Source organism: Zootoca vivipara, chromosome 12 (assembly GCF_965207765.1).
Source record: "Zootoca vivipara chromosome 12, rZooViv2.hap1.1, whole genome shotgun sequence".
Lineage (NCBI taxonomy): Eukaryota > Metazoa > Chordata > Lepidosauria > Squamata > Lacertidae > Zootoca > Zootoca vivipara.
The window spans coordinates 11,812,731-11,833,794 of record NC_142595.1 but is presented as its reverse complement, the minus strand read 5'-3'; the positions used below and the strand labels follow the sequence as shown (position 1 = coordinate 11,833,794).

General features: G+C 45.1%; 1 protein-coding gene and 1 long non-coding RNA gene across 6 annotated transcripts in view; one reads left to right on the top strand and one right to left on the bottom strand.

Annotated features, from left to right (window-relative positions):
• Nucleotides 1-8,740, bottom strand: part of LOC148683787 (uncharacterized) — a 33,052-nt gene extending 24,312 nt beyond the window's left edge. Inside the window, exon 1 of the long non-coding RNA XR_015946654.1 lies at nt 8,119-8,740. This is a non-coding gene — a long non-coding RNA (uncharacterized LOC148683787). The remainder of the gene's footprint in view (nt 1-8,118) is intronic.
• A 1,243-nt stretch (nt 8,741-9,983) lies between these two features.
• Nucleotides 9,984-20,585, top strand: LOC148683786 (collagen alpha-1(I) chain-like). Of its 5 annotated transcripts, none has more exons than XR_015946653.1 (8): nt 9,984-10,786; nt 12,849-13,034; nt 13,983-14,155; nt 14,713-14,881; nt 17,438-17,475; nt 17,931-17,966; nt 19,047-19,123; nt 20,454-20,585. XR_015946653.1 is itself a non-coding variant. In XM_088655916.1 (6 exons), the coding sequence occupies exons 1-5, from the start codon at nt 10,705-10,707 to the stop codon at nt 19,113-19,115; spliced, it is 411 nt and encodes a 136-aa protein (XP_088512042.1). In that variant the 5' UTR covers nt 10,515-10,704; the 3' UTR covers nt 19,116-19,123; nt 20,454-20,585. The 5 variants fall into 5 exon arrangements, 1 of the variants encoding a protein (XP_088512042.1); XR_015946650.1 differs by having other exon boundaries at nt 14,687-14,881; XR_015946651.1 differs by having other exon boundaries at nt 10,461-11,307; nt 14,687-14,881.
• The last annotated feature ends 479 nt before the right edge of the window (nt 20,586-21,064 follow it).

Below are 21,064 nucleotides of genomic sequence, written 5' to 3'. Positions count from 1 at the left end.
GTTGGCACCCCTGCTCTCCATAGCGTTGTATAAGATACAGGAGACACAGGACACCGAAGGGCCTTGTTTACAGATGCTACAAATGGAATCATGCGTTGAAGAAATGCTTATAATTCCACTCACACAACTTGCAGCAGAAGTCTCTGCTATATGAGTCTACTTCAAAGTGAGTCCTGTTGAGACCCATGGGTCTTACTCCCATGTAAGTGAGTATAGTCAACTGCAGCCTATGTATTAATTTAGATGGATAGACAGACAAAGGTAGAGAGACAGAAATAGAATAATAGAATTGTAGAGTCGGAAGGGACCACAACGGTCATCTAGTCCACCCCCAGCAATGCTGGAATCATTTTGCTCAATGTGGGGATCCAAGCCACAACCCTGAGATTAAGAGTCCCATTCTCTACTGGCTGAGCTATCCAAGATAGATAACTATGGTAGATAAATGGATGGTAGGGTAGAGATGGAGAAAAAACGAGAAAGGGATGATAGAGAGCGACAGGGAGGTAGATCACAATAGAAAGAGTGGGGGGGGAGAGAATGAATGAGATAAAAAGATAGATAGATAGATAGATAGATAGATAGATAGATAGATAGATAGATGATTGATAGATAGATAGATGATAGAGATAGAAGGGTAGAAAAAGAGAGAGGCTATTGTGTGTATAAGCAAAATTGCATAAAGCCGGCATGGCCCCACAGACCATTGATACCTGTCTGAAGCCAGCGCTGAGCCCCCTGCCTTGTTTACTGGGCTTGCATGAGGGCCTTGCATGAGGGCCCCCATGAGATCTCAAGCAGCCCTTCCAGGGTTCCCCCCCCCCTGCTCTCCTGAAAGCAAGATGAGTGCCGCAACCCCATAGTCGCCTTTGACTGGACTTAGCAGTCCAGGGGTCCTTTACCATTTTTTTTTAACCTTACTCTCATACCTGGCTTCTGGCGATGACGGCTGACTGGGACTTAGGGGAGAGGCAATTCATTCTCTGCCTATTAGCTTTACACTGGGGGTGGTTGTTTGTTCATCTTGGAATGGATCTCAATCTGCAGCCAAGACTTGCATGTAGTTCATTTGGTCCAGGGTGGATAAAAATCAATGATTAAAAATAATAATAGGATTTTTAAAATTTAAATCGGATTTTTTTAAAAAAAAATTAAATTGGATTTTAAAAAAAATTAATAGGATTTTTTAAAATAAAATGCTTTTGGAGGAAAAATATTTCTAAGGATAGTTTTCTATTTAAGTTACATTACATTATAGTCCAAAGGCTATTCAACAGAAAATAAGGATGTGTTTTAAGTTTTTCATGTGTGCTGAAACTCAGTCTAAGTTGGGTTTGGTTTTTAAAAAATGTTTAACCACATCAGTTAACAAACGTGGATAAATATGCTATAATGTTGTTGTTTTAGTTACATAAATTGCTCAAATTGTTATTAAGGAAAGGATTATTTTTCTCCTTCCAATAAAGCATAGCAGAAAAGTTGTCCAAATATAAACAGTTAACTTATTAAACCTCACAATGATTTCATAATTATCTATGTATTTCTAATAGTATAACCAAATCAGTAATTTTTGATATAACTGTAACTGTAATGAGATGAAAAAGGTGTTGAAAAACACATTTATTAAGAAACCAGAAGCATTTCTACTTGGAATAGTGGGGGAAGAAATCCCCCAAAAAGATGTTACTTTTTTTTCTGTATGCCACAACAGCAGCGAGAATATTAATGGCAAAATATTGGAAGAAACAATCATTGCCAACCATTGAAGAATGGCAAATGAAGATGATGGACCATTGGGTTAATTCGGGGATTTGGGAGGGACAGATCCATTCGCTCCTGGGGTACAGAAGTCTTGCATAAGGGAATGGAAGTGTACATTTCAGAGATACATTGTTTAAACAGGCGGTTTCACAATTCAAGCATAAAGAAGAGTGTAGCAAGAGACCAGAGATACAGAGTTGCAAGCTTTGAGACTATACAATTGTTTTCTTGTTTCATATAGCATTTTGACAGAACCGCAGCTTGTTTTTCCATGAGTGATCCTTCTCAGTTTATTTAAGCCTGGAGCGATAATAAGGTAGTGAGGTGTGAAAACAATCTTATTTTATTAAGGTGGTGGCTTTGCATACGGAGGTTTGGAACTGCGGGAATGATTCCTTTATTTTGCAGCGCAATTACCTTCACCCCCCCCCTTGTTTCTTTAAAAACTCGTGTCCTATGTAACCATGGCAACCTCTCACAACAATTCCCCCCTTTGAGGCTTAATTTTTATATCAAAATTTATTGCCTCACATTAATGGTGACGTATTCACCTTCCCTAAGGTGGGACATGGGAAGGATCTCAGGATGAGAGTTGGCCGTTCTCAAAGTTGCTTGTAAGGGAGTGGGGGAGGGAGAGGGGCTGTAGCGATTCTTTGTAGCCCCTTCTACCCCAGCGGGAACTTAGATAAAGCCAGGGGCTCTCTTAGAGCTTAGCAATACAGTTAGGCTGCCACCACTCCCAGTCGTGCTATTACTTAGAAGGTTTAGGGAGACTCCTGCTGCCCTTATCTGGGTTGCACAGTTTAACTCACAAATTATAACCCAATTAACAACAAAGTATCTAGTAGTGGTTGAATGGTCTGGCTCTGGATTCAGCTTCACTCATTCAAAGGCAAGTAAGACCAACCAAGAAACACTTTTCAGTATTTATTGTAACTAAAATTACTTATAAAGAGGGTGCACGTTTCTTACAAAGCATACACATAAAAACAAAAAACCTTAATTGATATTACTATCTAACATACTCACACATAAAAGTGCCGTCTTAAAATTAAATCACAAAGTCTCTCCCTCCGCCCCTGCACTCCCACAAGGGGCATGGCAAACACTCTGGCCGACTTTCAGCAATCTTCTCAACGTCAGGCATTTGCTTCGACAAAGGTCGTCAAGGGAGGGCCATTTGCACCTCTAGACGCCGAGTATATATCCTCATTAACCCCACGAGGTATTGCGATTTTAAGCCAATGAAAGGAATACTTTAATCAGTCAAGATCCAATGATTAAAGACCTAGCTCCTAATTTGGCATAGCAAAACAAGGTAATACAGCTGTGAGAATGTTATAAGAATACTTTTAAGGGTTTCACGTATCCATAGCGTGTTCAGGAGCCATGAGAAGGGGTCCCAGGAAGAGATACCTTCATGTTGGATGGAGTCAAGGGTATCTGTCAGGGAACTGATCGTATTTAAATGGGCAGTAATATTAAGAGTTTGGTCAGTGACACATGAGCAGCACTCTGCCCTGATGAGCTTACAAACCCCTCCCTGGGAAGACAATAAAAAGTCCAAAGGAAGTCTGTTTTGAATCGAGAATTGACGGACCTGTGTAAGCTCTGTGAGGAGGGACTTAGTAGTTGCCTCAGATTCCTTCATAAATTAAAGCAGGACATCCGTTAACCTCAGGATATCTAAATGATTAGAGAATGTGCCGTAAGCAGGGAGCAGGGCTCTGAGCCACGTTTCCTGTTCGCTTTGGGCTTTGACAATGTGATGCATTCAAGGGATCGCCTATTTCTCAAGCGGCTGTTAGGTAACGTGAGAGTTGCCCGGAATCTGGGGTGAATATGGCTGAGGAAGCGGGACCCCTGCATGTGAATAGTAATCCACATGTATGCTCTTGATGACCACACCCAAAACAATCTGGCCAGAGGCCATTCAATGCGCCCTGTACGGAAGGTTTCCATGAGGTCTAGGTTAGGTAATTCGTGGGTAAAGGGGAGGAGTATAGCTGTCAGAGCAGACTCTAAGGTCGGATACGAACGAGAGTGAGTGTGGTTTTTGACCTGCGTAATGAGTCCCTCTTGGTCCGTGCGTATGGTAATTGCACAAGTACTAGAGCCCACATGGTCCTTTCTTCCTGTGAATTCTCTGGATAGGGGACCTATGGCTTGCCCACTTAGGTACTGTAGATATATTGTAAAGTGGGTTTCAAGAACATGAGATTCCATCCTGTCAAAAAATCGGATCTATATTGGTACAGAGTGAGGGGTGTAGAGATGAATGGAACACCTTGTTCCAGATGAGAGGGTGTGTGTGCACATACCCAACAATCAGACAGATTTGTAGAGTGCAAAGCCTTTTGGAGGAGCTGTGCAGAATTTTCTCTGGATTTTTTGGGGGGAGGCACATCTCATACACACAAGGCCCTGAGGCGATGCTAGATTTGAGGCAAAATGGCTGCCGGGCTGCCAGTACGGTGGCAGCAGCTGTTGCCACCTGAAGCAGCAGCCAGAAGTGGCTAGGAGGTTGGGGCAGAGCCGCTGCGCTAGCTTCCTAGCAGCTGGGTCGTTTGTTCTCACCAGGAGGGAGAGGGGCAGGGTGGTGGGGCAGCTGGCAAAGCGCCACTGTTTGCCCACAACATCGACCTCCCTGCTCCCTCGGCTTTCCCCCTTCTGGTAAGTGAGCCCCCCCGCTCCTGGGAAGCGAGCTTTGGCAAGTGGCTTCTGGTGCCCCCAAAATATTTCTGGGGGAAGGGGAAGCATTGTGCTCCTACCACTGCTAATGGTGAGCCCCACCCCAGAGAAACCATTGGGAGAATTTATCTTTCGGCTGTAGAGATTTAGTGAGCTGGTTTTCCCCAGCAGCACTGCAATTTCTCTGCCCACAAATTAGGCGGAGAACTTCCCGAGGCCCTTGTGCACAGCTGCAGCATCAACAGTGCTGAGCTTAGGACCGCCCTTCATCGGCACTTTGAGGTCTCTGTGTGGAATGAGTTGGGGTCCTCCCTGGCAGCTTGAGAATCTTCTGGGGGTGACACGTGCAACAAGGTAGGGCTGATTGCTGGAGTGCAAGCTGCAAACAGCCTAAGCCTTGTGCTGCATTGTGGGAACTGTAGTTCCTAATACCTTTGGACAGACTGTGGTCAGCAGTGCAGGGAGAATCCTCCATACCACACATCCCCAAGGAATGAAGATTATGTGAGGTGTGACAGAGCTGACAGGGTTAATGCTCTGCTGGAAGCGCACTGGATGCTGGGAGATTGGGTGGGCATAGCACATACAGGTGCCTCGCTAGACGAATTTAATTCGTTCCATGGGTCTTTTCTTATAACGAAAAATTCGTCTAGCAAATCCCATAGGAATACATTGAATTTTTTTGAAAAAATTTTTTGCCCATAGGAACGCGTTAATTGAATTTCAATGCATTCCTATGGGAAACCGCGATTCGCTAGACGTATTTTTTGTAAAACGAATTCGTCTAGCGAGGCAACCTCTGCTAGAAAAAACCTTTTGTTAAGCGGAAATTTCGTTAAGCAGGGCATTCGTTAAGCGAGGCACCACTGTACGGGACATTGCTCTTTGTCTCTGTACGCTTTATTCTGGTTTCCTTTTCCAACCAGAGCAGCCATAGAATGATGTTCACTGGGAAACGCTGGATTTACTGCTTTGTAAATAAAGGCAGGTAGGTAAGTACGGCCAAACTGGAGCAGGCATTGCCATGACCCTCCAAACATTGCCAAAGCAGCTAACCCTGGGGCCACGCTAACTCCAAACTGTAGGCGTTTGACCCTGAAAGCACCCCTGTGGGTCACGATTGTCTGTGCATCTGCGGTGGCCTCGTCAACAGTTAGCTGCTGATAAGCTTGCAATAAATCCAGCTTCCCAAAGATCTTGGCTCCAGCCAGGGTCGCTAACACGTGGCTCACTACAGGAACCGGGTACACATGGTCCTGTAAGGCCTGGTTCAGGGTGCATTTGTAATTGCCGCAGATAAGGACTGAGCCATCCGGCTTAACTGGTGTGACGATTGGGGTTTCCCAGGTCCCCAAAGCTACTGGCTCTAAGACCCCTTGGGCGACTAAGTGATCAAGCTCCTCATTGATCCTGGGTTTAAGTGCAAACGGGACTCTATGGGCCTTGACCTGGATGGGTTGCACCATGGAGTTGAGCTGTAGGGAAATCGGGGGTCCATTGTACAGGCCCAGGGTTCCATCAAAGACTGATGGAAGCTCCTGGCAGATCGATTCAAATTCTGTCCCTGGGGAAATCTGATTAAGCCCTGAAACACCTAAGCCTAATGGCCCAAATCATGCTAGGCCTAGAACGCTAGTGAATGGGCCCTCAGTTATGATGAGATCCAAATTCTTGGTGTACTTCTTAAACTGGACCTTGAAGGTGCCCATACCCTTTAGCTGGATTCTTTCTCTCTCGAAATCCCACAGGGCCGGGCGGAGAGGAGGACCGCCGTCAGGGCAAAGCTCTTTCAGGGTCTTAGCAGATATTGTGGAGTAGGATGAGCCGGTATCCAACTCCATACACGGGGTTCCCTCTATCTTGAGTTGCACCCTAGGCTTATTGGACCCCGGGGATGGAAGTTGAAGTACCTTGGCTGAAGATGTGGACTGTATCTCCTCCTCTATGTAGGCTTCATGGACACATTGCTCCAGAGGTCTTGGAGTGGCAGACTCGACCAATGTGTTCAGTCTTCTCACAGCTGCAACATGTGGCCTCCTGAAACATGCATGTCCAATGCTCATGGTTTCCCCCACAGCTGGCGCAGCTCCCTCGAGGTGCATCAGATTATTGATGGTTCGGCGATGCGCTCGTAGTTTGGGAGCAGTGGTGTTGGTCGGATTGGTCTGAAGCTCAGTGGACATCCTCATTGTGGCAATCTATGGACGACGACTGGTCTCGCTGGATGCGGTGAGTTCTCCTTTCGGTTCGTGGGCTGTGGGCCGCCTCATGGGCGTCATGCTTCTCAAAGGCCGTGACCATATTCATTGCTTCCATCATTGTGATGTCGTCTTTTGCTAGCAGCATGCAGCGGAGACAGCTATCTTGCACGGCCAATGATTGAGTCGTTCCTCGATGTCAGTGAATTGACAATACATCACAATTGCCCGGAGCGCTGTGATGTACTCCCTCAGTGACTCTTGCGCTTGTTACTCTCTGTGCGTAAAGTCGTAGCGGCAAGGGTTCTTAGTTGGCTGAGGCGCGAGGTGTCTTGTCATAGCCTGTGTCAGCTCCTGGAAAATGCATGCCTCTATGTCCCTGGGTGCCATCAGACCTTCCAGTAGAGTGATGGCGGAACTTCCCAGCACCGTCAGTAGCACACCCACCTTTTTTGCTTCCCTAGTGAAGTCTTGTAGTCGGATGTAGCTTCTTCGGCGGAGCCACTGCGGCCATTCTGCAGGATGGCTCATATCAAAGTCCGGTGGTGCGAAGACGTGGCAGGTGCGGTCTCTGGCTTCATCAGCCAAACGGATACACTTGTAGATATTATACAAACAGAGGATTACAGGTACTCTAGACATGGCTGGAGGCTGTGTTTGTATATCTACAAGTGTATCCGTTTGGCTGATGGAGCCAGAGATGGCAAAACAGGGATTGATTAATCCAGATATCCTTGTCCTTCTCTCTTCTCTTACTACTTCACGGACCTGCTACTTCTCTTGTTTGGATTGTTACTGAATTCCATGCAACATCAAAAGGTCACGTTTTGTCACCTCGTGGAATATGCAATGTTTGAATGGCACTGGAATCTATGAACCTTCATATGAACTCTTATATGTATTATGGACTTTTGTGTTTAGCTGTACCATCGACCACACATTGATTCATTTTGGTTCATATTATATTATATGATATGACTGAATTGGTCGTTCTGTCTGTATGTCTCATGTTATGGTGATTACAGAATAAGGAGATATTAGAATTGTGATACTCAGCCGGTTACGTTCATGTGTGGTATGTTTGATATTGGACAAGCTAGCCAATGTTTTTTGTTTCCCCCTTGGGGAAAGACTGGTCATAGATGGCAAGACTCTCCACCATAGCCTTCCAAGTTCTTCTTCCTTGAGCAGATCTGGCAACAGGAAGAAGAACTGGCTACATTAAATGCTTAGAGTGCATTGTCATAAGCTAGGAGGGTGGGGGTTCATTTAATAATAAGGGCTAGGGAAGCCAATTGGAATCAGGGCCACAACCCGTGGAGAACGTGATTCTCCCCACAAAAGTCACCTTCCTCTGCAGCAATTAGACGTACCTTTCAAAAGCTCCCATTGGTACACGAAACAACGGTAAAATTGGCATGGAACCACATAGCAAGAAAATTGTTTGGACCTGGAAACTGAAACTTACTTGGTGCCAGACAGATGTCCCTGGGCAGAGTATTCCCTAATGTGGTCGCCAGCACAGAAATGGCCCTGTTCCCAGTTTCCACCTTTCCCATACACCAGAGATGACGCGGCAGGTGCGGTCTCGTTTCCGGGGCTTCTTACTGAGTCCAGCGTGGCGGTGAGGTCGCACTTACTGCGTGGCAGCAGGCGGCAGTGCTGCGGTGCAGTCTTGGGCCTCTGGTAGCTGGCGGGAGATCAGCATCCCATCCTCGTCGCCAATGTTAAATGTTCAGAAAAGTCAGAGGCCCAAGGCAGTATAAATTCATCAACTACGTTTATTAAATATTTGTCAGTGACAACCGTTCACTCATAGACAAACAAACAAGAACAGAGCTCACAGGACGCACACACTAAAAACCCCAGCAAGAAACTGACAGTTGACAGTTGACAGTTGAGAGTGCCTGCGCTTATTGCCATTAGAACATTCGTCTGCCAATGCTTATACGATTGGTTGGAAGCGCACCTGGCAACCAAAGATGCGTTAAACCCAGTACATAACCGGAAGGCGCTAGCTTTGATGTGTTTTCTGTCCCAACTTCTTCTCCTCACTTTCTTGACCACTGAGAAGTCCAGGATTTAATTTCCTTTGGATAAGACATAGCTGTTTGTTTACAAATATGTGATGAGAGCAGTTTGGGAACAGGGAAGGAAGCATGGATTTCTCAGCCAGCTCCCGATTCTGTCCAACTCTGACTGACCTGCTTCTCTCCATCTCTTCCTCTGCTCTTATAATATCACATTCCAGAGGGGGAGAGGGGAGAGTTTAAGGCCATGAAGGCCCATTAAAGTCCTTCTGTTAACAATTCTGATAACTCATCATCTTTTCTTGGAAAAGTCGCAATGATAATCTCATGCATGTTGAGGCAGCTCAAACTTGTAATGTCTTATTGTGTGCACTTGTTTACATGTCTGCCCATTCTCTTAGATATGGAATACATTGTTGTTGTTATTGTTGTTGTTAGTATTTTTATGTCTTACTCTTTTAAATATTTAGATATATGAAAGATGTGCCTTGTGGACACATGAAAGATACTCAAGAGTTATAAATAGGAAATCTTTGCACTTCTGCTGATAGGAAATAATGAACCAGGAGGTTCTGTAAAGGAAAAGTAGAGCTGCGTGTCATCAGCATTTTGCGGGTGGCGCTGTGGTCTAAACCACTGAGCCTCTTGGGCTTGCCGATCAGAAGGTTGGCGGTTCGAATCCCCATGACGGGGTGAGCTCCCTTTGCTCTGGCCCAGCTCCTGCCAACTAGCAGGTCGAGAACACGCCAGTGCAAGTAGATAAATAGGTACCACTGTGGCGGGGAGCTAAACGGCATTTCCGTGCGCTCTGGTTTCCGTCATGGTGTTCCATTGTGCCAGGAGTGGTTTAGTCATGCTGACCACATGACCCAGAAAGCTGTCTGTGGACAAACGCCAGCTCCCTCATCCTGAAAGCGAGATGGGCGCCGCAACTCCATAGTTGCGCCGCAACTATGGGTTAAGTCCGGTCTTTGACTGGACTTAACCCTGCCCAGGAGTATTTTACCTTTTACCTTTACCTTTATATTGCTGACAATGTACTCCAATGCAGGAATCTTTTGCCCAATGTGGGGCTTGAACTCACAACCCTGGGCTTAAGAGTCTCATGCTCTATCGGCTGAGCTATGCCTTGAATATTGGACAAAACCAACAGACAACAATGAACCTAGGCTGATTATCACAATTCTAATATCTCCTTATTCTGTAATCACCATAACATGAGACATACAGAACGACCAAATCAGTCATATAATATAATATAATATAATATAATATAATATAATATAATATAACATAACATAACATAACATAACATAACATAACATAACATAACATAACATAACATAACATAATATGAACCAAAATGAATCAATGCGTCGTCAATGGTACAGCTAAACACAAAAGTCCATAATACATCTAAGAGTTCATATGAAGGTTCATAGAGTCCAGTGCCATCCAAACATTGGATATTCCATGAGGTGACAAAACGTGATCTTTTGATGTCGCATAGAATTCAGTAACAATCCAAACAAGAGAAGTAGCAGTTCTATGAAGTAGTAAGTGAGAAGGACAAGGATATCCGGATTAATCTATCCCTGTTTTGCCATCTCTGGCTTCATCAGCAAAACGGATACACTTGTAGATATTATACAAACAGAGGATTACAGGTACCCCATTACATTCCTTCCCCTTCCTGCAGAATGTACTGTTTAGAAAGGGGCTTGGTTTGGTTTCTCCACTTTTTGGGAGTGAGTGTGTGTGTCTGTGCGTCTGTGTGCGCCTTGGGGGCAGGTTGGGCTCCTCTGATTGGCCCAAGATCCCCCCATCAACACTCAGAAGCAAACGAAGAAGGGATCCACCTCTGGGACACTGGACCGTATAAAAAGGGAGGCTAAAAACTTGACAGAGTCAATAGGAAGTTTCTGCTGGGGTCTGGAGTGGAACTACATAAACCAGACCATCCCTGTATGACTGGTCTCTAAAGCAGAACCAAGGATACAAGTCTTCAAGTCTATTATTTAGACATGTTCACCTTTGTGGATTCCCGGTTACTGCTTTTGATAGCAGCAACTGTTCTACTCACCAAAGGTCAAGGCAAAGAAGACTGTAAGTACAGCATCGTATGTACTCTCGTACATCTCTTTGAGAGATGTAGATCTAAGGCCAGGCGAAGAAAGCGCTTGTTATATATGGTCTTAAGGTTCCTTAAAAAAGAAAGAAAAAAATTGAGAAAGGTCAACACATGTTTGTGACCTTTCCAAACCTTCAGGAGTTGGCATGAAGGCAATGCGGGGAGGAAGGCTTAAGAGACTGAAAAAGAAGGTATCTCTCTCACCCCACAGATTTCTCCTGAAAGTGCTCTATGGAGAAAACAAACCACTCTTCTAGAAGCAAACTGTGCATAGCCTTGGGCGTCTTACCTTTGGTCTCTCCCTCCCTCCCTCTTTTCTCTTAACATGTCCCTTGTCACTGGAGGGGGGGGAGGAAAGGGGAGCATGGCAAATGATGGAAAACTCATTGTGCGTTCTTGGAAAGCCAAGTGGTTGAGAGGGAGGAGAGGCGGGGAGAGGAGGACAAAGCTGTTTTCCCTGCCTTGTCGAAGAAGTCTGCAACAGCCACCCCACCAGGTAAATATTTGGGGGGGGGGGAGAGAAGTTTCAGGATGATTCATAAGGAAAATGTTTCAGGAACTTATAAAGCGCTGGAGTCTAGACATCACTTCATAGACAAAGCCTTTTGGGTGGTAAAGGATTGGAGGGAATCAATTTTGCTCTTCGAGCAAGTCCAATGGCAACATCTACTGGCCATCAAGGGATTCGCCTCACCTTGGCATTCTTCTATAGACATGCCAGGGGTGGGGTTGTGGCATAGCTGCCAAGTTTTCCCTTTTCTCGCGAGGAAGCCTATTCAGCATAAGGGAAAATCCCTTTAAAAAAGGGATAACTTGGCAGCTATGGGTTGTGGGGAATGGCCTTAAAATGGATCAGCAATGATCAAAGGGAGTGTATCTCCAGGGTCAACAACTGAATAGGATTGGTAAAGAACTCCTCACCGAAGGGAAATCAATTTACCATCAAGCAAGAAACATTTTTTTTGTGTAGTATATTCTTCACTCCAATTATGGAAGTTTTGCTGCCATCTAGTGGATGGGAAGTTTTCCTGCAGCATCCCAGGAGGGTGTTATCTAACATAAGTTTCATGTTCCCAAAGCTCCTTGACTCTTTTATCTCTCCTTTCCCCTTAACTTTTCCCCAGAATAGCGGATTTTCTTTCTCCCTCCCTGTCCAGTATCAACGGTCCAGTGCTCAATTTTAAAAGGAGGAAATAATTTATAAAATGCACAGTCCCTCATTTAAAAACCAAAAACAAAATCTGCTAGAAAAACAAATTCTTACTTCTTCTCCAGCATTCGTCCTTGGTCATATCTCTTGGTACCATCCTTAGCTTAGGTATGCTACACAGTTAACATCCATGGTTGAACAAGCTGGTGTCGGATTTCAGCCAAGGTGGGAGGCCTAGTGAGCCTGCCCTATCATGTTCCACACCTGCTGACTCCTCAACCTACCTAAATGGTTTGCAGTGGAGCTGATTTCCCAAGGCCACACACCATCAGTGGGATGCAATTTCTTCCCCTACGTGGGTCCTCCTCCAATCCAAAATCCAAATTCCTGACACACACACACACTCTCTCTCCCTCTCTCCTCTTTATCTCTTTTCCTTCTTAGAAGGCTGTGAATTTCTTTCTCCTTTCTGTGTTTGGCTTGGCTTCAGCTCAGAACATTGAGGTTATCAATTTGGATGCAACAACCGGCCAGAAGTTTTGTTTAAATTCCAAAGCAACTGGAAAGAGGTATTGTGAGGCTGGCTCGTTTCCTGTGTCATAGAATTTGCTTGATGAAAAGCAAATGAGGGTTTTCTTAGAGCGCACACACAAAATGTCAGCATTAAGTGGAGAGCAGGAGGAGCAGGGTAGGGAAGCCAGCCATCAGAAATAATTTAATTTTTTTTAAAAAAATGTATGCGCTCTCCAGATCGATCTGTTTTAAGAGGTTCAAACGTTTGCACCTTGGTTGCTAAGTTTAGCCATTCTGCCAACACTGCTGGCTCTCAAAGGACCCTTCCCTTCCTCCCTCGCCTACCTCATTTCTTGTTTCACCTCCTTCTTTAGTTCAATCTGGAAGCTGCACACAGAACAGAATAACGTACAGTGACCGAGATGTTTGGAAACCAGAGCCCTGCCAGATCTGCGTGTGCGACAGTGGCAAAATCCTTTGCGACGATGCGATCTGTGACGACACAACTGAGTGCCCAAATCCTGAGATCCCCTTTGGAGAATGCTGCCCTGTTTGCCCTGGTATGGATACTGATTTTACCTACTCTTCTTCCATCCACTCATACCATCAGCATTGCCTACAGTTCTGTCCGTCCACGGACACTCAGTCACCCCCCCCCCACCCAATGCCATTTAAGCATACTCCAATCACTCTCCTGGATAAACTGCCTACCTGCAAATGTATTTACTCATTATATCTATTCTAATTTTACTCATTCATCCATCTGCCCAAACAAAACATCCACCTTCTACTAATGTACAGCAAAATCCACTCATTTACCTATCTAGTTCCTCTTCTCTTTTTATCAACCAATCAACAGCCATCTAATCACCCATCCATTTATCCATCCACCTATAGCCCCATCACCTATTTATTTGTTTCTTCGTATCCATCCCTCTATGTGCTATCTAACTGTCCATCCACCCACCAAACCGTCTGTCTCCTGGTTCAGTTGCCTGAGGTTTTGTTTTCATCGTAAACAACAACAACAAACCACGGGTTTCATATATTTGCATCCCTTCCTTGAGAGATTGCAGAAATTTGGCCAAGAAAATTCTGCAGAGAGTGAAGAGCTGGGAGAGGGCCTTTTGGGCATCTTAGCTTTAGTTGATGCTATATTGGTGCATTGTGGAAGGAAATTTGGCTTCATTTCCTTTCTTTGAAAAGTCAACCCTTCAAATAGGATTGCCCAAGTAGTCTGGATGATGTGAATTCGGATGGTCCTTCAGATTGGCCCATTACATATTCTGATTAGGCCAATGATAGGAGTTGCCAATTCCTATCAACCTCTAAATGTACCTAGATTTGGTATCAACAAGAAAAGTAGCCTGGTCTTCATTCAATGTTTATTAAGGGAAGGATGTTCTGATATACCAGAGGGCATTGTGGGTGCAATGGTACCAGGTGATGATGACAAATTATGGGTGATGGATCTGATTCTTAATATTCCTTTTCCTTTTGTATTCAAGACTCTAGTGAACCTTTCCCAGAAGCCACTGTAGCAGAGGTAAATTATCTGGTAACCCTAACTTCCATTTATTTGGCTGTATCAGTTTTGTTTTCTGTTTGATAACCAGCTAATCACTATTATCTTCCTAATTGGCAGGGTCCTCAGGGGGAACGAGGCCCTAAAGGAGACAGGGTAGGTATCTGTAACGAAGCTTTGGCTGATAATAGTTCAAAGGGGAAATGAAATAAAATTAATATGTAAGCATGGCAGAAGAATTGGTGGCAAGTGGCTGTGTGTGACTAGGACAGTCATAAAATATTTGGGACACTTCTTTGGCCGCATTTTGAATTTTCCATTCCTATATGCAAAAGAAATTCTGCCTACTTAGATTGTTTAAAAGAACACTCCCCCTCCCAACCTACAGAAAGGAAATTCAAATAGCTAATAACAGTGTCTCCCATACAGGGTGCACAAAACCAATGGGCTGTGTGTTGAAATGTATAGGCTCACCCTCTTCATACATAAATACACCTTTAAGACAGGATTCGTAAGCAAAAAGACAATGGGAAGGCCTTCACCATTTGCCTCCTTTACTGCAGAGGAATATTTGAGGTCATTGGGAGGGTCCAAATGGCTTCAGGATTGCTCTCCCATACTATTTCAGACACATAGTTTATATATTTAGATATATGTGCATTTACGAATATTTATTCTATATTTGAGACCTTACAATTAGTTCCATCTGGAAGCTGCATACAGGACGGAATAACGTACAGTGACCAAAATGGAAACCAGAGCCCTGCCAGACCTGCGTGTGCAACAGTGGCAAAATCCTTTGCGACGGTGTGATCTGTGACGAAATAACTGACTGCCCAAATCCCAAGATCAGCTTTGGAGAATGCTGCCCTGTTTGCCCTGGTATGGAATCTGACTTTATCTACTCTTCTTCCATCCACTCATACCATTAGTATTGCCTACAGTTCCGTCCATCCACGGTCACTCAGTTACCCCCCATTCCATTTAAACATACTCCAATCTATCTCCTGGAGAAACTGCCTGCCTGCAAACGTATTTACTCATGATATCTACAGTATTCTAATTTTACTCATTCACCCATCTGCCCAAACGAAACATCCACCTTCTACTAATGTACACCAAAACCCATTCGTTTACCTATCTAGTTCCTCTTCTCCCCTCTCTTCTCTTTTTATCAACCAATCAACAGCCATCTAATCACCCATCCATTTATCCACCCACCTATAGCTCCATCACCTATTTAGAATCATAGAATCATAGATTTGGAAGAGACCACCAGGTCCAACCCCCTGCAAAGCAGAAAACACCATCCAAGCATTCCTGACATATGGCTGTCAAGCCTCTGCTTAAAGACCTCCAAAGAAGGAGACTCCACCACACTCCTTGGCAGCAAATTCCACTGTTGAACAGCTCTTACTGCCAGGAAGTTCTTCCTAATGTTTAGGTGGAATCTTCTTTCTTGTAGTTTGAATCCATTGCTCTGTGTCCGCTTCTCTGGAGCAGCAGAAAACAACCTTTCTCCCTCCTCCATATGACATCCTTTTATATGCAGTATTCGAACATGGCTATCATATCACCCCTTAACCTTCTCTTCTCCAGGCTAAACATACCCAGCTCCCTAAGCCGATCCTCATAAGGCATCGTTTCCAGGCCTTTGACCATTTTGGTTGCCCTCCTCTGGACACATTCCAGCTTGTCAGTATCCTTCTTGAACTTTGGTGCCCAGAACTGGACACAGTACTCCAGGTGAGGTCTGACCAGAGCAGAATACAGTGGTACTATTACTTCCCTTGATCTAGATGCTATACTATTATTGATGCAGCCCCGAATTGCATTGGCTTTTTTAGCTGCTGCATCACACTGCTGACTCATGTCAAGTTTGTGGTCTACAAAGGACCCCTGGACAGTTAAGTCCACTCAAAGGCAACTATAGGGTTGCGGCGCTCATCTCACTTTCAGCCGAGGGAGCAGGCGTTTGTCCACAGACAGCTTTCCGGGTCATGTGGCCAGCAGGACTAAACTGCTTCCGGCGCAACGGGACACCGTAACAGAAACCAGAGCGCACAGAAATGCCATATACCTTCCTGCTGCAGCGGTACCTATTTATCTACTTGCACTGGCGTACTTTCGAACTGCTAGTTTGACAGGGGCTGGGACAGAGCAACAGGAGCTCACTCTGTTGCGGGGATTCGAACTGCCAATCTTCCGATCTGGGTAGGACTTGCTTGCCTAGGAACCCTACCTAAGGAGTCACATCAGCTGAAGCCCTGAGCAGGGATTTCTGCTTGCACAATGGGGTTTCCTTCCTCCCCAGTTGGTGCCCCCAAAATTGGTTCTCTCTCGGTGTGTGTAAGAGAGGGGGGGCGGAACACACACACACCCGAACAGGGCATAGAGAGGAATGCTTGCACTGATGGAATGATAAGAAAAGCATGTTGTTTTCTTCCTCCCAATGTTGACTTGCTCTCAACCTGATGTCCTCCAGAATTTATTGGATCCCAACTGCCATCAGACCCAGCAGAAGTATATATATATATAAAAATCAAGATAACAAATCTTTTACAAAAGAATGGAAATGGTTTCTTGAATATTTAACAGATAAACAGATAAAAACATTGGCAGGATCAGTGTAACAACCTGCGGTTTTATAAGAGTATATATTTAAAATAGATGAATACGTGAGTGAATTTAGTTAATTTGGATATGCAGAAGATATTAAAATTAAATTTAAGGAACCGCAGAAAGAGGGCACTTTAACCTAAACACTTAATGCCTTGCCATGCCACACCCCCACGGGTAAATCAGCAGTAATAAACATTGAGCTATAAGTGAAAACTTGACTCAGCTATAATAATATAGGGCTGGTTAGTCTCGTGCCAGCTACCGCGGTTATACAAAAAGCCCAAAATAACGACAAACGGCGTAAAATGTGGCCAGAGATTCTTAACATCAAAACGTCTATTAAACCTATTACCCAGTTGTAAAACACTTAGATAATAAGGAAAACCAACACAGATGTTTCTAAAGCTATATTCTTGACTCCACGAAAGCTTAGAAACAAACTAGGATTAGATACCCTACTATGCTAAGCCCTAAACATCGATAGCCATTATGCAACCCCTTTCCGCCAGAGAACTACAAGTGAAAAATGCTGCCAGCAACCAGCGTCATAAGACACATAGATCTGAACAAACAGCTTGTGTGTTTTGTCTTACATAGATGGATCTACTCAGATGAGAGTCCTGTTAACGCTTGCCTGGGATTTAGCAACAAGAAAAGAAGCCTGGTCTTCATTCCATGTTTATTAAGGGGAGGATGTTCTGATAGACCAGAGGGCATTGTGGGTGCAAGGGAGGGGTTTTAATGGTACCAGGTGATGATGACAAATTCTGGGTGATGGTTCTGATTCTTAATATTCCTTTTCCCTTTGTATTCAAGACTCCAGTGAACCTTTCCCAGAAGCCACTGGAGCAGAGGTAAATTATCTTTTGGTAACCCTAACTTCCATTTATTTGGATGCATTAGCATACCTGCCAAGTCCTGGACGGAAAAATCCAGGATCGGCAGCCGCGCGACACCGGAAGTTACATAGACGCAACTTCTGGTGGCGCTTTGACCTTCTATGGGCACCAGAAAATGGCGGCACCGGTGCCGGAAGTCGCTTCTACGCATGACCGGAAACGCGTAAAATCGATTTCCGGCGCCACCATTTTCTGGTGCCCGTAGAAGGGCAAAGCGGCACCAGAAAAATGGCCGCCGGCAGGAGCGGATTTAAGGGAGAATAACGGGATAATAACCAATACGGGAGATCGCCGGGAAACGGTAGGAAAAAAGGGAGTTTCCCGGCGAAAACGAGATACTTGGCAGCTAAGCATTAGTTTTGTTTTCTGTTTGATAACCAGCTAATCACTATTATCTTCCTATTTGGCAGGGTCCTCAGTGGAAACGAGGCCCTAAAGGAGACAGGGTAGGTATCTGTAACGAAGCTTTGGCTGATAATAGTTCAAAGGGGAAATGAACTAAAATTAATATGCAAGCATGGCAGAAGAATTGGTGGCAAGTGGCTGTGTGTGACAAGGACAGTCATAAAATATTTGGGACACTTCTTTGGCCATATTTTGAATTTTCCATTCCTATATGCAAAAGAAATTTTGCCTACTTAGATTGTTTAAAAGAACACTCCCCCTCCCAACCTACAGAAAGGAAATTCAAATAGCTTATAACAGTGTTTCCCATACAGGGTGCACAAAACCAATGGGCTGTGTGTTGAAAGGTATATAGGCTCACCCTCTTCATACATAAATACACCTTTAAGACAGGATTCGTAAGCAAAAAGACAATGGGAAGGCCTTCACCATTTGCCTCCTTTACTGCAGAGGAATATTTGAGGTCATTGGGAGAGTCCAAATGGCTTCAGGATTGCTCTCCCTCTGCCTGGTTCCTTGCAACCTCACTTCTCGCAGGGAGGGAACTGCCAGAAGGCCCTCGGCGCTGAACCTCAGTGTCCGGGCTGAATGATGGGGGTGGAGACGCTCCTTCAGGTATACTAGGCTGAGGCCGTTTAGGGCTTTAAAGGTCTCCACCAACACTTTGAATTGTGCTCAGAAACATAACAATGGGGTGAGGGCAGGAATTGTGTGTGGGGGGGGGAGCATGAACAGGGCTTTAGTCTGAAGCAGGTCTTAACATTGTAAGATGCTGCTTTGGAACAAACAGGTTCTATACCAGGAGTCAGCAAATGTTTCCAGCAGGGAGCCAGTCCACTGTCCCTCAGACCTCTGGGGGGCCCGAATTATATTTGGGTGTGTGTGTGGATGAATGAATTCATGTGCCCTACAAATAGCCCAGGGATGCATTTTAAATAAAAGCATGCATTCTACTCATGTAAAAACACACTGTGTTTTTGCCAGTTCCACAAAGTCCATCATTTTCACCTGCTACTCTTCTTTTGTTGGTACTTCTTGTTGTTTCCATTTTTGGGCTAAAAGAATTATTGCTGCTGCTGTTGCATACATAAACAATCTTTTATCTCCTCTTTTATCTTCAGATCTTATTCCAGAATCCCGTTGTGAACCATGTAAGGCGTATCTTGAAAAAGATACGGCACAGCAGCTGAAGCATAAGGTAAAAAAACCTATCTGCTCACTAGCAATATCAGGCTGTGCCATTTCGCCCAGTACGCACTGTGCACATTTCTGCTGCCAAAGTCTCAAAAACCTTTCTTCTCAGTCCAAACTAGCAGAGTATTAATTAGCAGCTAGAAAGTAGTCAGCCTCTGTGTCCGTAAATAACGAAGAGCAACTCCTTTCTCATTAAAACACAGATGTTTACTTAGGAACTCCGCAGCCGAGAGTTTCACTTCCTCCTGACTGTAAAGCAATGACACGACAATACAGAAAAAAATAAGGACGTCTCACATTACAGAGAATACAACAGTACATACTATTCCTGGATGTAGATGTCATAGGCCTGTGATTGCAGGGCAAACACTTAGCAATTTAACCCTCTCAGCTCACACTATGTCATTGAGTAGACTAGGCTTCCTCAACCTCAGCCCTCCAGATGTTTTGAGACTACAATTCCCAACATCCCTGACCACTGGTCCTGCTAGCTAGGGATCATGGGAGTTGTAGGCCAAAAACATCTGGATGGCCGAGGTTGAGGAATCTGGAGTACACAAAAACAGCCCACCCTAAACTGGGTCTGCTCTGTTGCAGTAATTCTTCAGCCCTGTCCAGTGGTTTGGTACAGATGTATATGTTCCTTCAGACAGTGCATCAATTGTGCATCGCTGGGGAGCAGGGGGCACCCATGAACATCTAGGGGGCAGGCCTAGTTGACCACATCTTCAGAAACCACTTCATGCATTAGGTACTTACCTTCCAAGTTCCGGACTGCAGAATCCGGGACCGGCAGCCATTTGATACCAGAGGTTGCGTCAATGTAACTTCCGGTGTCGCTTTGCCCTTCTATGGGCACTCAAAATGGCTGGCGGCGGCTTCGAAAGTCGCTTGTACGCATGTCAGGAAGTGCGCCGACGCAACTTCCGGTGTCGCTCCACCCATCTATGGGCACCAAAAATGGCCGCCGCCAACACCGGAAGTCACGTCTATGCACTTCTGGACATGCGTAGATGCGACTTTTGAAGCTGGCGGCGGCCATTTTTTGTGCCCATAGAAGGGCAAATCGGAAAGAAAAAAATGGCCACCGGCAGGAGAAAATAACGGAGAAAAATGGGAGACGAAGTGATATGGGGGACCACCGGGAAAAGGTAAGTAAAAAAGGGGGTTTTGCCGGGGAAAACGGGAGACTTGGCAGCTATGATTAGGTACCCACCCTTACCGAATGCCGGCACAGGGTTTTTGTTGCAACTCTCTACCCTTCTTCCTGCTTCCAACATGTTCCCCAGCATTTCTTGTTATTTATCTTTGGTTATTTTCTGTTCTGTTTGCAGACCCCGGATGCTTGCAGTTGAAATGTTCCCTCTTGGCGGAGCTCTTTCTTGTAGGTGAAGAAATTCTGATACCTAATTCTGTGTGGAGACCTTTTAACCACCCCCAAGAAATAAATTCAGGCATGACTCAAATTTTTGGTTTGGTTTTTGGCAGAATTTAGGCCACAACTTTATTGATTACAATCAAGTGAGTGGTTGCATAGGCTCTGGTTTGACTAGCTACCTGCAGCCCTGCAGGCAGCGCTGACCCTGGGCACCAACCGTAAGTCAGCCTTGGGTGAACACCTGGGACAGTGGCAAGCAGGAGCCCTGCTAGGCCACCACCCAGATGTCCCCTGGACTCAGGCTCAGGGCACAACCTTGCACGGGGAAGACCAACCATGAATCCGTGGATTCCTTGTTAAAGGAATACCCAAGCATAGGGATGGCTAGGCATCCTGCCACCCCATCCACCTGAACCAGAGCCTATCCGCAACCTTACAAGTTGTGACAATTTGCTACACGGCGGCAGGCAAAACCCAAGTGGTACCAGCCAATCAGTCAAGTGGGGAAAATTCCTGCTGTGCCCCTGTCCCAATGACAGGGGACACACGACGGCATAGCAAGGTCAA

Coding starts and splice junctions, on each gene's coding strand:
- LOC148683786 (XM_088655916.1), top strand. CDS start 10,705: ATGTTCACCTTTGTGGATTCCCGGTTACTGCTTTTGATAGCAGCAACT. Junction 13,035..17,437: donor ATGCTGCCCTGTTTGCCCTG/GTATGGATACTG, acceptor TTTGTATTCAAG/ACTCCAGTGAACCTTTCCCA. Junction 17,476..17,930: donor CAGAAGCCACTGGAGCAGAG/GTAAATTATCTT, acceptor CCTATTTGGCAG/GGTCCTCAGTGGAAACGAGG.